General features: G+C 41.6%; 1 protein-coding gene across 10 annotated transcripts in view; it reads right to left on the bottom strand.

The window, feature by feature from the left end:
- The window catches only part of PALM2AKAP2 (PALM2 and AKAP2 fusion), a 243269-nt gene that overhangs the window by 44774 nt on the left and 183527 nt on the right, over positions 1–14968 (bottom strand). Inside the window, exon 1 of one of the 10 annotated variants that reach the window (XM_090131482.1) lies at positions 3901–5131. The exons of 8 other annotated variants lie outside the window; for them this stretch is intronic. In XM_090131482.1, coding sequence (XP_089987608.1) covers positions 3901–3960 — 60 coding nt within the window. In that variant the 5' untranslated portion in view covers positions 3961–5131. Of the gene's footprint in view, positions 1–3900; positions 5132–14968 lie in introns of those variants that run through there. One more of the 10 variants, XM_090131483.1, reaches the window with a different exon arrangement.

Raw genomic sequence — 14968 nt, 5'->3', positions numbered from 1 at the left:
ATGTGTACAAAGGAAAAACAGCACTGAGCTGAGCAAAATGTACCTCATTGAAGCGAAAGGACTATATCTAAGGCCTTTCAATTTCATCTGAGCTTAAACTCAAAACAATTTACTGCAAACACCAAGAACTCAACAGTTAAGTCACACACCTGGATAGGCTGCGCCTCTGCTTTGGGGAATTTATGTTCCTGCAGTTCCTCCTTGCTTCCTACGGGCTGAGCACAAATTACAGCTTTTTAAATGAGCAGCATTCATTAAATCAAATTACTGGTAAAACTACATTGCTAAATGCGCTCCTAATTAGTCTTAGAATAGTTCTGCTGTGCACCAGGAGACCAGAGGTGGCTGTCTTTTCACTAATCCCATCTGTGCTAACTCCAAAGCCCCTAGCAATAACTTTAAAGGAAAATACACTGAGGGCACCACTATAAATAGTACCATCTAACTACTGCCACAGAATCCACATACACCCACTACCACGTCACTCAAACCAAAAGGAATTTTGCTGCTGGTTTCGTCAGGACTGGTCTTGAAGTCTTAGTGTGGAAGGCAGCCTTCACGCACGTCAAAGGTGAGTAGCACAGTTTTCCAAGCATTAAATGTTAAATGGAGATTCTGGCTGGCCCACTGGCTTGCATAAACAACAAGGATGAAATACTGCAGCACTCCTCCAGAAAGGTCAACCATATGCTCTCATCAGCTGCCTAATTAATATGATTTAATAAATATTAATGTAAAGAAATGCCTGCAAAGGCAAAAGTTAACATGAAATTTACAACTGGCTAGACTAGTTAGCTCATTTTGATAGAGAAACACAGATACTTGGTGGAAAGAAACAAATATTTATATTAACTGATGCTGTTTGTTTTTGAAATCTGCAAGGGAGAACTGGAACCCAAGGGCCATAAAAAGCCTTCCCATCATTGCCAAATGCATGGTTTCAAAGCTTCCTACCCGCAAAAGTCCTATGGAATTTACTCCTCCTGAGCAGAGCTGTGAATAATGCTCCAACCTAGTCTTAGACAGTGTCTTTGCACGTGTATAATGAACACGTGGCTGTGGACAGCAGGCTGTGCCTTCATAGGATGGCATGGCATAGCAGGCATGACCATGTGTTTGGGAGTGCAGTATCATTCTTTATGGGAAAGCCATCTCTGCCTGTTCTTGAGAAAGCAGCTAAGGAAAGAAAGCCCGACTTATTACGAGGCAGTCACCTGCCCAGCAGGTTTCACTGGACTACAAATACACACTTTCTTGTTTGAGTTCGTGTCACAACCACACAATCATACTACAGTGACAATAGAGGATTTTAATCTTACAACCTCTTTGACAGAAAGTGGGCAAATGAAAATTTGATAAGTATGTTCCCCAGGCATCCTATTTAATTTTTGGCTCAGTTAGTATCCTGAATCGAAGCCCAGAGACTGAACCACAGCCAATACTGGCATTCTGTTTTCTGACACCTTAGTGCATTTGGATTTGAACATCCTAAATTTATTGTCATTGTCATTGCTCTACTACTTGAAGCACTCTGCAGTGCATGCAGCTCAATGAAGAATGTCATGCCTTCAGGGATTTGCTGAACACATGGCCAAATTTTCTTTTCATCTACAGCTTCTGGTAATACACAGGGCTCAGACACGCTATACGTTATGACCGCAGAATTGTGTTAAAAAGACAGAACCAGGACAAAAAAGCACTGCACAGAACTTCCTGAATATATATATATATATATATATATATATATATATCAGTAATGCTAGATTAAGACACTGGGTTAGAAAAAAGATGATAAGAGCTTCTGCAAAAACGATCTTTAGAGACTTGCTAACTGCGAAAGCTAGAAGACCATACTGCAGATCTGTATTTCTCCAGAAGCCTTAGCAATACAGTAAGGCACAGCAAATGCTTCTAAATGTTACTCTGTCTTGCTGCTGTATGTGCATGGGGGAACACAATGAGTACCTGTACGTGTCTGGAATTACAGAGGGCTGGGGCAGCCAACAGGACAGGAGGAATAAGGCAAACCATACCAGAATTCATTGACATTACAGGGTGGAAAGGACACTGAGCTCTTTCCATCCTCATATAACTCTGTTCTAAATATATCTAGATCAGCTCTGGCAAAAACTTTTGCAGAAGGAGATCCCACCAGCATCCTGGCGATGCTGTTCAGGGGTGACTTCACACAGGCATCAGCATTTGGAAGTCCTAGTGCTGCCCAACCCCTTCTTGACACAATAAATAAGTAAATAAATAAGCTGGGAAAGCTATAACCCAGCACTCAGCATTAAGAGTTCCCATGCTGAACAGACATGGACATTATCGTGGTCCTGTGAGAGCGTCACGGTCCCAATCCACTGAGCAAACAACACATAGCATGTGTTGTATTGTCACGAGCATGCAGAAGCATAAAATCTGGGATTAATTTTTGGATAACTTTTGGTCCTTTCGTTACTTAAGACAAGACACTGGACATTTCCGAGGTCAGCAAGTAGGTAAGGACATTATTCTTACACTCACTAAAATACATTTTAAAATCTGATTTACTCAAATTAAAACAAGAGATTACTTATGTTCTTTTGGAAGGCTGTTGTATAGATGTTGACAGCACAAAATACCAGCTCCATCCCAAAGCTTACATAATAATGATTAAGTGATATACAGAACCTGTATAGTTTGGATCCCTTAGGATGGAAAGGATTAAAAAAGGCATAGTCAGAATGAACAGGCAACAACAACAACAAATGGAAGACCTCCTAGGAGAGAAAAGCAGTTTAGTATTCTGTTTGCTAGTATGCACTTTCTAGAGTGACTTTTGATATTTCTAGAGAGATTTATGATATTAAACTATCATAAAAGCTGGTGAGAAGCAAGTCTTGAAACGTATACAAACAAAATGAGAGAAATGGCACTTTTATTTTGATTTGCTTTTTCCTCAGTGGAGGGGGACAGCAAAAAAAAAAAAAGCCCATCAGGATGCAGTATTTAGAAGCCATATATTTCGTATTTCCTTGCTACTTTTGAGACTAGAAACGTATTTCAAGAATGGAAGGTATTTCTGGCATTTGTCATTTCTGGAAGGAAAAGCCATGCCAAATATTTCAAGAGCTGCGATAAAATCAGGAGAGTTGAGGACATGCAACAGGTATTTTTGAATTGCAAAGTAACTCTTTCATATTAAATGCCATCAGAGACCAGTGGACTGCTTTCATGGAAAAACACTGCAATGTACTGTGAGATTAAGTATACAAACAATGATATCCCAAGCTAAATTAATTTTACACTTTTCAGATGTCAATCTTGCTGATAGTTGTTCTGCTGCTACAGTTAATTGCTGTGCTTTCGTGAGTCCTCAAGGCTAACAGTCTTGAAGACAATCCAATTTAGGAGACAACCAGCACGTATTAAGCAACTAAAGGGACTCAGAATCAGAAGACCTGGATTTCATTCTCCTATCTGCTGCTGACATGCTGCATGACCTTGAATAAAATACTGAACTTATCCAGGCTTCAGTCCTTCCTTAACATGCAGCTCCTAAGACTGCCATGAGGTATAATTAATTAATTCATGTCTATCAATCTTTCAAAAGCTTAGTGATAGTTGGGACTATGGAAATAAAATTATTAGCAGTATTTTCCACTTGCAGATGGACAGAGTGATGTAAAAGCCCTTCTCTACTGTACTGTTCAATAGGAATAGAAATGCATAAACATACACAACAAACAACTTCTTACTCATTCCTTCAACACTAACAAAATGGGAGTAGACAGTGCAGGAATAAACATTACACACTGCTACAGAGAAAGGGCTCTCTGACATTGCCTGTCCTTCACAACACGTTCTTAAGATTACAAATTACACATGTTTAACAAAAGTATGAAAATAAATTGCTCTTACCCGCAGCCCCTGCTCCATGGACAAGCAGAGGACCTGCCAGGGTGCCGTGTACCTGAACATGTTTGGCCCCTTCTGTAGACAGACTAAATAGCAAAAGGCACACAAGTTTCTCAGATCTCCTGGCTGCTTTTCATCTGAGGGATGCTTGAATTGAGAGAAATTCCTCCAGCAATACACTTCAATAGCCTTTCCAGCAGAATCTAAGACACAGCTACTGCCATTCCACTCGCACCCGGAGGAACTGAATAACTAATTCAATAAGAGGCTTTTTTCTTAGGAAGAGCTTAGCTCAAACTCTATTAGCATAAATAGGGTGATAACCTTTGAACCTCCCACTCCTCCTCCTGGAGGTCACTCCCTCCCCTGCAAATCTTGGATCTGTTTGTTTCCACTGGTGGCATTTGACTCCACTTTAGAAGCTATCAGAGATCATCTCAGCTATTCCTTGCACTTGTTGCAAAGATTTGCCACTTCATTACTTTTGCTATTATGTTTTAGTTGGGCTTGAAGGAACTCCCTTTTTCTGCAGCAAGGATGGATCCCGCCTTCCCCTCTTGGGCATGGTATTCTCTGTTTGGCAATGTGCAGTATCTTGCTGAACAGATTCACACACATGCTGCTATAAGTGCTCCCATGATAAAGCCACTGCAGTAAAAAAAAACAGAAAACAAAAAACAAAAAAACAAAACTCCCAACCAACAAAAAACTACCAGCCTAAATGATATTGAAACGCTTTCTCCAAAATGCATGAAATAAGCTCTTTGAAACAGGAAATGTCATATACTGTCATCTGGCTTGTAATAACAAGCTTTCCCCTTTAAAAGGATCATTAGTTTTGCAGACCAAGGCCCAGATTCCATGAGTCTGAACAACATAAAAGAGCAAGGCTTTGTTATTTGCAGCATTTATGAGATTTTACTGATGAACTGAAATAGCACTTCCGTATCCTGATAATGCCTTAGAAACCTGTGGGACGCTGCACGCATGCAAATCCAGTCACACAGATCAAGCCACTGGCTCATCTTGGCTTTTCTTTTTCTTCAGCAGAGGAAGAAGAAGTAATTGTAGGTTCATATTTACTCTAATCTGACTTAGGGATCTTCACTATTTTATCTCCTGCCACAGTCCCACCCAGATAAGATACAAGGAGGGAAAGGAACAATGCAAGACTCATCCTTATGAGCACATCCTTATGTGCTAAAACAGCAAAGCACTGCAGGTGAGCCTCAGAAGTCTGGGAGTACCAGCACAAACATTCACATTTGATGGTTTTGTTAAAAAGAGTTCTCTGAGAAATTCACTCTCCTCATAAACATGCAGTCTTTCGTGGTGCAGCAGCAGACAGTTACCAGAAAAACCCAGACAAGTGCAGGCATCACCAGGCTTGGGCACCAAGCAACACACAGTTGAGCACCGTCTTGGCTGAGATGTCTGCTCCAATACCCACATCTGTTGCAGAGGCACAACTGACAAGGAAGAGGAGTTGCCTGCAAAAATGTGGAAATGCAGGCCTGTTTCACAGGATCAAAACTATACATTATAGACAGTGCTTAACAGTGGCTTTAATAATGCCAATAGGCCTTTACTTCAGGAGCACACGAAGCTGGGGCTTCATGCTTTGACGTTTCCAAACAGCTTTCTGAAAGCTCCAAATGATTACAGTTTTATTTCTTCAATAGCTGGAAGTGATTTAAGCCAGAACAACCCAGGTATCATGGCTAATATTTCAGCGATTAAAATGCTTTTAGAACAATCAGAACGGGAGCAGATGACAAATCCTGTCCCTGAGTAAGAATCCGGACATGACGCTAACATGGATTACTGGAGGACTTAAGTTACAAAGGCAGGAAAGATGAACTGCCTTGTGCTAAAATGACATGCACTTCTTTGCAGGCTGGGAGTGTGGCCAAGGGTAGAAATGCAAGTTTTGGTGAGAAACAGCCGTTCCAAGCATCCCTTCAACACTCCCTTGGCAGGATAAGCAGATATCTGCTGGAATGGAAACAACTCTGTTCACATGCACTTTCATCTTTTATCCTCTTAATATCTTCCATTTTTTTTAATTAAATGCTTTCGTCATTACCCATGTAACACATTTTCATCACAAAATTTAACTCTGAAGGCAAATAAGAATATAAATAAAGAACAGAGCAGGTGAGAAATTAAGTGTCTGCAGAGTCAACAGTGAAATATGCCTGCTACAATGTCCCAAACCTAAGTTATCCCAAGAAATATCCTAAGGTTAATATTTTTCTGCCCAATATAGCCTATTAAGCAAGCTTCTTAATGAGAAAGTCTTTGATCTCTGTTTTCTTAGAGGACAAACTTTTCAATTTTCTTGAAAACTGCTAGCCAAGAAAGCATACTATGGCACTTCATCCTGTAGGATAGTTATTTAGAACAGTTAATTAATTGTAAACAACAGAGTAAAGCTGTTTTTACATCTTTTGCATTATGAAATATTTGTACTCAAAGCACTTGATCCGCACCTGTATGAATACAACATGCTTCTTTTCCCAAAAGTTTGCCCTCTTATGCCCCTGGCATTACTGGTTTCCCTCCCTCTCTTATTAGCAGAACGACAGGACTACTGGAACCCTATTGTTTTAAATGAGAGATGTTCCTGTTGTCAGGAAATTAATATCAACACTCCCATATACTCCATAATATAATTGTTGACTTGTCTTCTGGAAAAACAGCAAACAGATACCAAATGGAAACCATAAAGAAATACAGATGTAGCATCTGAGTGAGGGACCATGTACACAGATAGTACATGCCAATGGATGCTCACTCTGCTGGAAAGTCCATCCCTCTTCCCTCGTACCAGACAACACTTAATGCCAGAAGGGAGTTTTCTGGGTGTCAGACATTAGTCAAAATGAGAGCACACTCAGCATTTCTCTCCAATGGGATGTTTTCAGGAAAACTAGAGTTGAAATCTTCCTTGAAAATGTAGACAGAATGTAGTAGCAATGTCAAATGCAAATGGTCCCCACAGGAGAATACGAGGCACATACCAGTAAGCATCACACCCACATTTTGTGGTTTGCATTTCTCAAGCAAGGGTCATTCAATTTCCTGTGAAATTCCAAAAGACAGCACAGGATTTACCAGCGCTGCCTTCCTACACCTCCTTTTATTTCCCATTAAGGACAAAGCCTTTGGATACAGTTAAGAACTCACACAAGTGATCAAGCCATTAACGTTGTTTGCTGTCCAGTTGTCCATGAGTAAAAAGATGAGATATGATGTCAGATAGACGGAACCTCCTGCTAAAGAATGCATGTGGCTAAAACACCAGGCTGGAATTTATGAGGTCAAATGCAATCCCAGGCCACGATGTCTTGGGGAAATCATTTAATTTCACTGTGCTTTTTATCAGAAAGGCGTTATAGCTTATTTTGCAAGTTCTGTGCAGAAAGCATGCTTATGAAGATACTTGCTGGAAGTGATACTAAGGTACAGAGTTACTTTATACATTAAGGTACTAAGGTAGCAGAATTTCATGAAAGTCCTGTTTTTGTATGCAAAGTGCAAACAGATTTGGTGAGAGAAAGAATGCATGATAGTACTCTGTTTTTCCGTAACAAAAAGTAACAAGTTGGAAACTGGGTTTGTACCTGTAGCCTGACTGGCACAGGGCACTGCTATTTAGGAGCCTGAGACCCAGCCCTGGAAATGAATACTTAAAGGCTTTAAGAAATTGGAAGGTTTGGCAACAGCTAAATACGTGGTCTGATGGTCAAAAATTTGGGCAGAGGTATCTGAAGATGCACTTGAGAGCTTAATCTTCCTAGTCTCAATCTGTAACTACTGAACTTCTTGTGCGCAGTGTTGTGAGGAACTAGCGAACTAGCCTGCAGGACTGAATAACAAAGCTCAAGAATTCAGCCTGCTGAGCTCTCCATGAAAAGAGTGATGGGTATTTCTTGTATCTGTTGCTCTTTATTATTATTGCTATGGTTCAACTGTACCGCTCCTCCCTCTATGGCAAGCGTTCTCCTGCAGGAACACAGACCTGTTTTTCCATTCCTGCCTCCTAATGGGAAAGGAGTGAGCTATAAACTTTGAAGAGGCTAATCTCTAAATCACCTGATTTAAATTTGCCACTCTGAGCATCTCGTATGTTCTCTTCTTTTTATTACCCTATTTTACTTGCAACATGAAGGAGCAGATTCTACGTTATCTCTAGCAGTAGGCAATCTGTGCAAGACCTCAGACAGTACACCAAAAATACATGATGTAAGCACATGCCCTAAAAGGCTAAGTATATTTCTACACACAAGTAAAAATGTTTAGAAAAAACAGCTATGTTTTATTAAAGGTGAATGTGAAGAGCATTCTGTGGCGTTGTGGAAGAAAGTTAAGTTCTCACACCTGAGGTTAGGATGTGACCTGCTGGAACAGAAGGACCTGGGGGTCCTGGACAACAGGGTGGCCATAAGCCAGCAGTGTGCCCTTGTGGCTAGCAAGGCCAATGGGGCATTAAAAAGAGCGTGGCCAGGAGGTCAAGGGAGGAGATCCTCCTCTTCTACTTTACCCTGGTGAGGCTGCATTTAGATTATTGTGTGCAGCTCTGTGCTCCCCAATACAAAAAAGACAGGGATCTCCTAGAAGGAGTCCAGTGAAGAGCCACAAAGATGATGAATGGCCTGAAACATCTCTCGTATGAGGAAAGACAGAATACCCTGAGTCTTTTCAGCCTGGGGAAGAGAAATCTGAGAGGAGAGCTGATTAATGTTGATAAATATCGAAAGGGAGGTGAGAGGCAAATGGATGAGGCCAGGCTCTTCTCGTGGTGTGCAGCGACAGGACAAGGAGCGATGGCCTAAAACTTGTACAGAGGAAGATCTGTACTAACATGAGGAAGGACTTTTTCATAAGGGCGACAAAGCACTGGAACAGGCTGCCCAGGCAGGTTGTGGAGTCTCCTTCTATGGAGATCTTCAAGACCAAGCTGAACACCAATCTGTGGGAACGTACTGTAGGGTACCTGCATTAGCAGGAGGGTTAGACTCGATCTCTTGAGGTCCCTTCCAATCCCTGTGATTCTGTGATGAGAGCTGATGATTAGGTGCTAAACCCAAAACTTTGTTCTTTTTTCCCATTTCTTTTAGTTGTTCTTATAAAAAAATGCAGATTCTTTACATAAATATTTTTCTCATTTCCATCCACAGAGGTTTACAGTTTTCTTCTGTAAGCCTCCAGTAATATAATATTGCTATTAATACCAAATGTCCATCCAGCTATCGAAAAAGTGCAGTTACTGGGGAAACACAGTGTACTGGTTACAGCATTAGGTTATACTAGGTGCTCCACTGGAAGGGGCAGTTCAGGAATAACACAGGCAAGAAGTTTCTCAGCACCACAGTTTTCTCAGTACTTAACAAAATCCCATGAAGAGAAAAAACATTTATTCTTAAAGGAAAACAAACAAACAAACAAACAAAACCAAAACAAACAAACAAAAAACCCTGTTAATTAGATGACTATGGTCTGGACTATTAAAGTCTGCTAAGATGAATTCAAATAAACAATAGAAACTTGAGGAACACTACTTTTTACTGTTTGAAAGGAAAATCAGTAAGGAAGAAGGGAAGGAAAAAAAGAAGACTGCCCAAATGCCCTGTACAACAGCTGCACATGAGAGCAGCTCTTTAGACCGCATTTCTCAGAAGGAATGCGTGACATCACAAAGACCAAGATCTCACTAGATGCTGGATGCACACCTCCCTTGAACACACCATTTTGAGCCCTGGTAATGATAGAGCTGCATGCATTATTTTCACACCACACAGAGAACAGCTTGTGAAGGTGAAGACCTGTGAGAGCTCAACATATTGCCAAACAAACCTTGCCACCACAAATGCAGGAAGAAGGGATTTTGTAAGGCACAGTCTAGCCTTGGGATCTCAGCAACCTGTGTTTCTGAGACCTGGCTCACACCACACTGAATTAAAAGGGCATCTAACCTTACTGTGCTTTTGACTGGGCTCATTCACTGTTAGTCACATGGCTCTGTAGGCAGGAAATCCTGAATTCTCACTCATATTCTTTTCACGTCAGATCTAACTGCTGCTTACTCACCTTTTAACCTCCAAAAGACCAAAAGTCAAACACTTTTACAAGTGAGAAAGATGATAAAAATCCTGAAACAATTAATAGGACACAGATATTCCTTTGAATTTCTGACTGTAACCAGGATTTTTATTATATGATCCAGGTCAAGCTTGGCTGTCCTGAAAGATACTGAATGACTGCTTGAAAATTGTTCTCAGATTTCCTTGAGTACCTCTCCTTAAGCAACATGTCCCAGTCATCCCTGAGCTGTTCATACAATGCAACAGTCATGATAGCTCTTTTGGTTTGAAAGATAGGCAGAAAATGTTGGTGCTTATAAAACCCAAGTCTCAGGATCACATGTAGCATCTCCACAGAGCGCAGCTTTCATGAGTCCAGCAGCAATTCTAACAGAGACACCGTGGCCGTGCTCAGCTCCTCCCTCATCATACTGTTTTGGCTGTCTGTCTTGTGATACGTCTGAAAAGCAATCTCAGTAAAAAGGACAAAAAAGAAGCAGCAGACGTTGAGCTGGATTCAGCTTCCAAATGAACAGAGGCATCACCCTGCCTGAAGTGTGACATTTACTTTGGATGGCCAGCTACTAATCCAGGCATCCCCTAAACCTGTGAAACTCCTTCAGATCACGGCCAATGCAGTGTGTCTGTATAGCTCAACTCCACAAATATGCTTGCCATTTGCAGTGCCTGAGGCTCACAGCAAACCTGCTGCAGGAACCTTAATAAATGCATGCAGTGTTTACACTGACACAAGAAGGAAACAAGATCTCCCATCTCATTCAGTCCCATCACCTGTTTCAGCAGCAAAGTATGTCAGCTAATCCTCTTCATAAGCTTAGCCGAGCTCAGTCTTAAAAACAGCTATGAATATTTGTCCCAAAGTTGCCATGGAAGTATTCATCTGGTCCTCAAGGACTTGCTTCCAGTTTCTAGTCTACATTCACCAAAGGCTACTTTATTTTTCTTTGCTCTTTTGCCAGCCCTGAGCATTTGCTTTAGCAACCTACAGCTCTTCTTGGTGCTTCCTTCCTTGAGGCAGACATAAAACTCCAATACCCCAGTCTCCATTTCCCTAGACTAAACAAGTAAAGTTCCTTCAATCTCAAACTGCATGCCAGGCTTTCCATCTCCCTGTAGACCATGCAGGCTCTCACTACAGCATCAAGTCATACTTTTGGAGCACAGCTGAAAGAAATGCAGATGATACTGCAGATACATTCCTCACAGTGGCATCTACCACAGCATTCCCATTTCTCTATCCCCTTTGAAAGTGTTTTGATGACAACTGTCCATAGCTGAAGTATTGAGAACTGCTCTTTGCGCAGCAGAAAACAAGCAGGCAGGAGTAGCATGAGGCCACAGGGCACACTCACAGTTGTGCTGCTCTCTTCTGACAGGGTCACGCCAATGAGATTACAACAGCTGCAAGCAGATGGGCACTTCAAACATAGCTATTTTCTCCAAAATGGTCAGCAGCAGCAAGCAGCTGTGCTTGAAAGGCAGTCAGGCAGTGCACCAAGAAAGTATGTCGTCCTCCCCCAGCCACCTCTCCAATGGGCTGACACAGTTTCTTACCCTCTATTTGTCTTCCAAGAAAAAACGACACTGCGCTAATGAGTGAATGATTAAGAACCAGCCCAGGCTTCTCTATGCCCTGGATACAATTACCAAAGTTACAGTGCCAAGCTAAGCACTTGCAGCTCATTTCCTTTGCATGAAATAGCATCAGAAGGGAAAAACAAAGCAGAGGTTGCCCGCACAGCTCTCTATCCACAACTTCAACAACTTCAGGAGAAAATCCTTTCTTCCTTCACACTGTGCTCAGTTTGATGATAACCCACATCTGAACTCATGGGCACTGACTTTTCCACTAGAAGAGATCAAGCTGCCCAGGAATGGAAGGAGGGAGAAGGAGAAAGCACAGTCCCTGTCAGGAAGCCCCAGGCAGCATCAGCCATGTGAAGGCAGGCGACGCTGTCAGGACAAATAGCCTGGCCATTGAGGCTTTAAAATAATTCACACAGAGTATATTAAAGCCAGCTGGAAGAAAGCCATTCTGGAGAGGCAAAAGGAACACATCTCTGCCAGCAGAGTGAAATGATGGCTTTAAAGACAGTCTTCCTTTGCTTTTTTTGTTTGTTTGTTTGTTTGTTTTTTAAGAAATCGGGAGGAAGATTTGAGCTACACAGTGGAATAAAGATGTAGTCTTGGATGCATCTTCTGGAAGCATGGCTCTGCTAAGCATTTATCTGCACACCTCAACAGGGAAGCCCAAAGAACACCAGATTTAAGAGAAGAAAGTATTAAAGAAATATAGAAGTAAAAGGTAAGTTTACAAAAAATGGGGGATTTCTCTTCTTCACCAGCACTGCTCATCTGATGGAGACACATTCACACCAGATGTCTGGAGGACACTTCTCTTAACCATGTAGCTACTATGGTAGTATTATGACTTCTATAATATTCAAAGATTAATACCGTCCATACATACTTGTGCCAGATAAGGGATGGAATCACACACTTCCTTGGAGATGAACCTGGCACCATGAACCATTAACCAGGACTCATTTACTTTTCCTCAGAGATGGTTGATTTTGCATCACAACACAAAAAATTCAAAGTAAACTGTCCCTAAACACAGCTTGGGTAAGTCAAAGTGCCTGGGACCAGCTTCACTCGGCCTCAAATATCAAAACTTGCAGCATATTAGCTCCTTCCCTCCTAACTCCTTCACTGCTTCCTGAAGTGTCAATTTCGTCTTTTATACTTCTGCAGCGCTCTAGTCTATCCTTTCTGCAGCGAACTATTCTATCCAAGTGAACTAGTTCTATCCAAGGCCTATGTCCTGCTCAATCTTTGGACAACAAGTTATGTCTCCAAAATACATCTGCAGGCACCATGTTCTTTGATAACTTCTGAACCACTCATGGATGAGAAACAAGGATCCTTGAGTTTACCAATGGACGAGTTTCACCATGAGAAGTTCAGGTTGGATATTATAAAAAAATTACTGTCAGAAAGAGTGGCAATGTACTGGAATGAGCTGCCCATGGAAGTGAGGGAGTCACTGTCCCTGGAGGTGTGCAAGAAATGTGTGGATGTGGAAGTGAGGGACATCACTGGTAGGCATGGTTGTGATGGGTTGATGGTTGCACTCTATGATGTTAGTTCCAACCTTAATGATTCTTGATGACAACCTTAATAACAAGGATAAAAGCAGAAAATGTATGTCTCAGCAAGAAGATATAAAACAACTCAGTGTTCTTGGTTTTCATAGAGGTGGAATAAGCAAAAAAAATTCTTCTGGATGAACTCCAGTAAAAATCCAGTCCGGCTAAATTCAGTTAATTCAGTCAATAAATTGGTCAATTCAGTTAATAAATATTCCACTTGCTCAGCTCTGGTCAAATGTTTCTCCACTTCTGTGTGCAATTCATGTAGAGCTTTGATGGATACTCAGCAGTGCCCTAGCCCTCACTGCTGTTTTTTCATTTCCTATCAATACACAAAGTTTCATCCTATTTTAAATCTCAGCAGAAACAACAGTTCCCATTGTGTGCAAAGCACTCAGTTGCCTTAGGGCACACTTTCTTCCTTTAATCCTCCATTATAATGAGGTTTTTTTTCTTGTGCCTTTTAGCCCAATCCCTTTAAAAACAGGGAGAAAGTCTCCAGCAGGATTTGTACAAATCCACTCATTTTCTGGTCGTTAATTAGTTATAATGAAGCAACATTTATAAGGGAGCTATGAAAAGTTACTACCCTGTCCCTTGAGCCGCTGTGAAAATTACTGAAACAAAGGAGATCACTGCATATCCTCATGTGCACTCCTCCTGGCCCACTGACTGGCACAAAGTGTGAGGCAGCCGCTTGTGCTCCACACCAAGACAGCTTCATCTACTCCATGTTTCCAGCTAACCTGTGCTTTTTTCACAACAACTGGAGCCTTTTCCAGGTGGCAATAATTGTGCTTAACGAGTAGTCCAGAGCAGATGGAGGCTGCGCCAGGCAGAGCTTTCTCTTGGTCCAGATATCAGCCCTGCATGGCACAATCATGGGAAGTAACCTTTGCACACATACAGTTACATCCAGACGTTCTGCATTCATCTGCAATCACAAACAATCCTGCTGCCTCTGCTAACATTTTAATAGCAACTTTTCATGTTTCTTGCACAAAACTTCATGTTATCTGTTGGGACAGATAAAGGCTGCTGTTGAAAAAGATTCTCATTTTGAATATGAAGTATTTTTGGAAAGTGCTCCAGGCATGAGCAACTGCCTGGAAGCCCGGAAGAGGCTTTTTTATGTTCACTGTGTCACCACAATACATTTAGACAACGTATCTACTGCTAGTATTTAATTGGTAGCCATATTCCTACTGCACCAGCCCCTCTGACCTGCTTCATGGTGTGCTGTGTGGATACTGGGATGGCTGAGCATCACGCAACCACAGAGACTTCTTTGACTCTGAGCACTGAGATCAGCTGTTTCTTCCATGGAGGACTGTCGTTGGATTACATGTAATTAAAAATGTTGAGAAATTAGTTTTAAACCCCAGGTTCAGTTCAAGAGGTTGCTTATGTGCATGAAGCCATTTGTGGCTGAAGTAGGACCCCTTTCATCAATGCTTGCAGCCACTGTTTGTAGTGATGGGCATAACACAACAAGAAATAGGATTACTAGATTTGAGCAATGTCTGGAACAAGGCTGCTCCAAAAGTAGTGCTGCCTGTTCATATCCATGTAAATGACAACAGATACAAAGAACACAATAACAGTATTTGATAGAGCAAATTCTCTGCTACAAAATACCGTTTTCAACACTGCCATCACCATTAGCTCTACATTTGCTCCAGCGATAAACAAGAGCCTGCATGCTACACTTATAAAAATCTGTACCAGTGGATGTGATCCACTGTCACTGTGGCCACTACTGAAATGCACCACCCATCACCTCACTGTGCTCACATCCACCAGTTGTTCTCC

This window comes from Phasianus colchicus, chromosome Z (genome assembly GCF_987193195.1).
Source record: "Phasianus colchicus chromosome Z, bPhaCol1.hap1.1, whole genome shotgun sequence".
NCBI lineage: Eukaryota > Metazoa > Chordata > Aves > Galliformes > Phasianidae > Phasianus > Phasianus colchicus.
The sequence above is the reverse complement of the archived record's forward strand: the minus strand, read 5'-3'. Positions and strand labels throughout refer to the sequence as shown.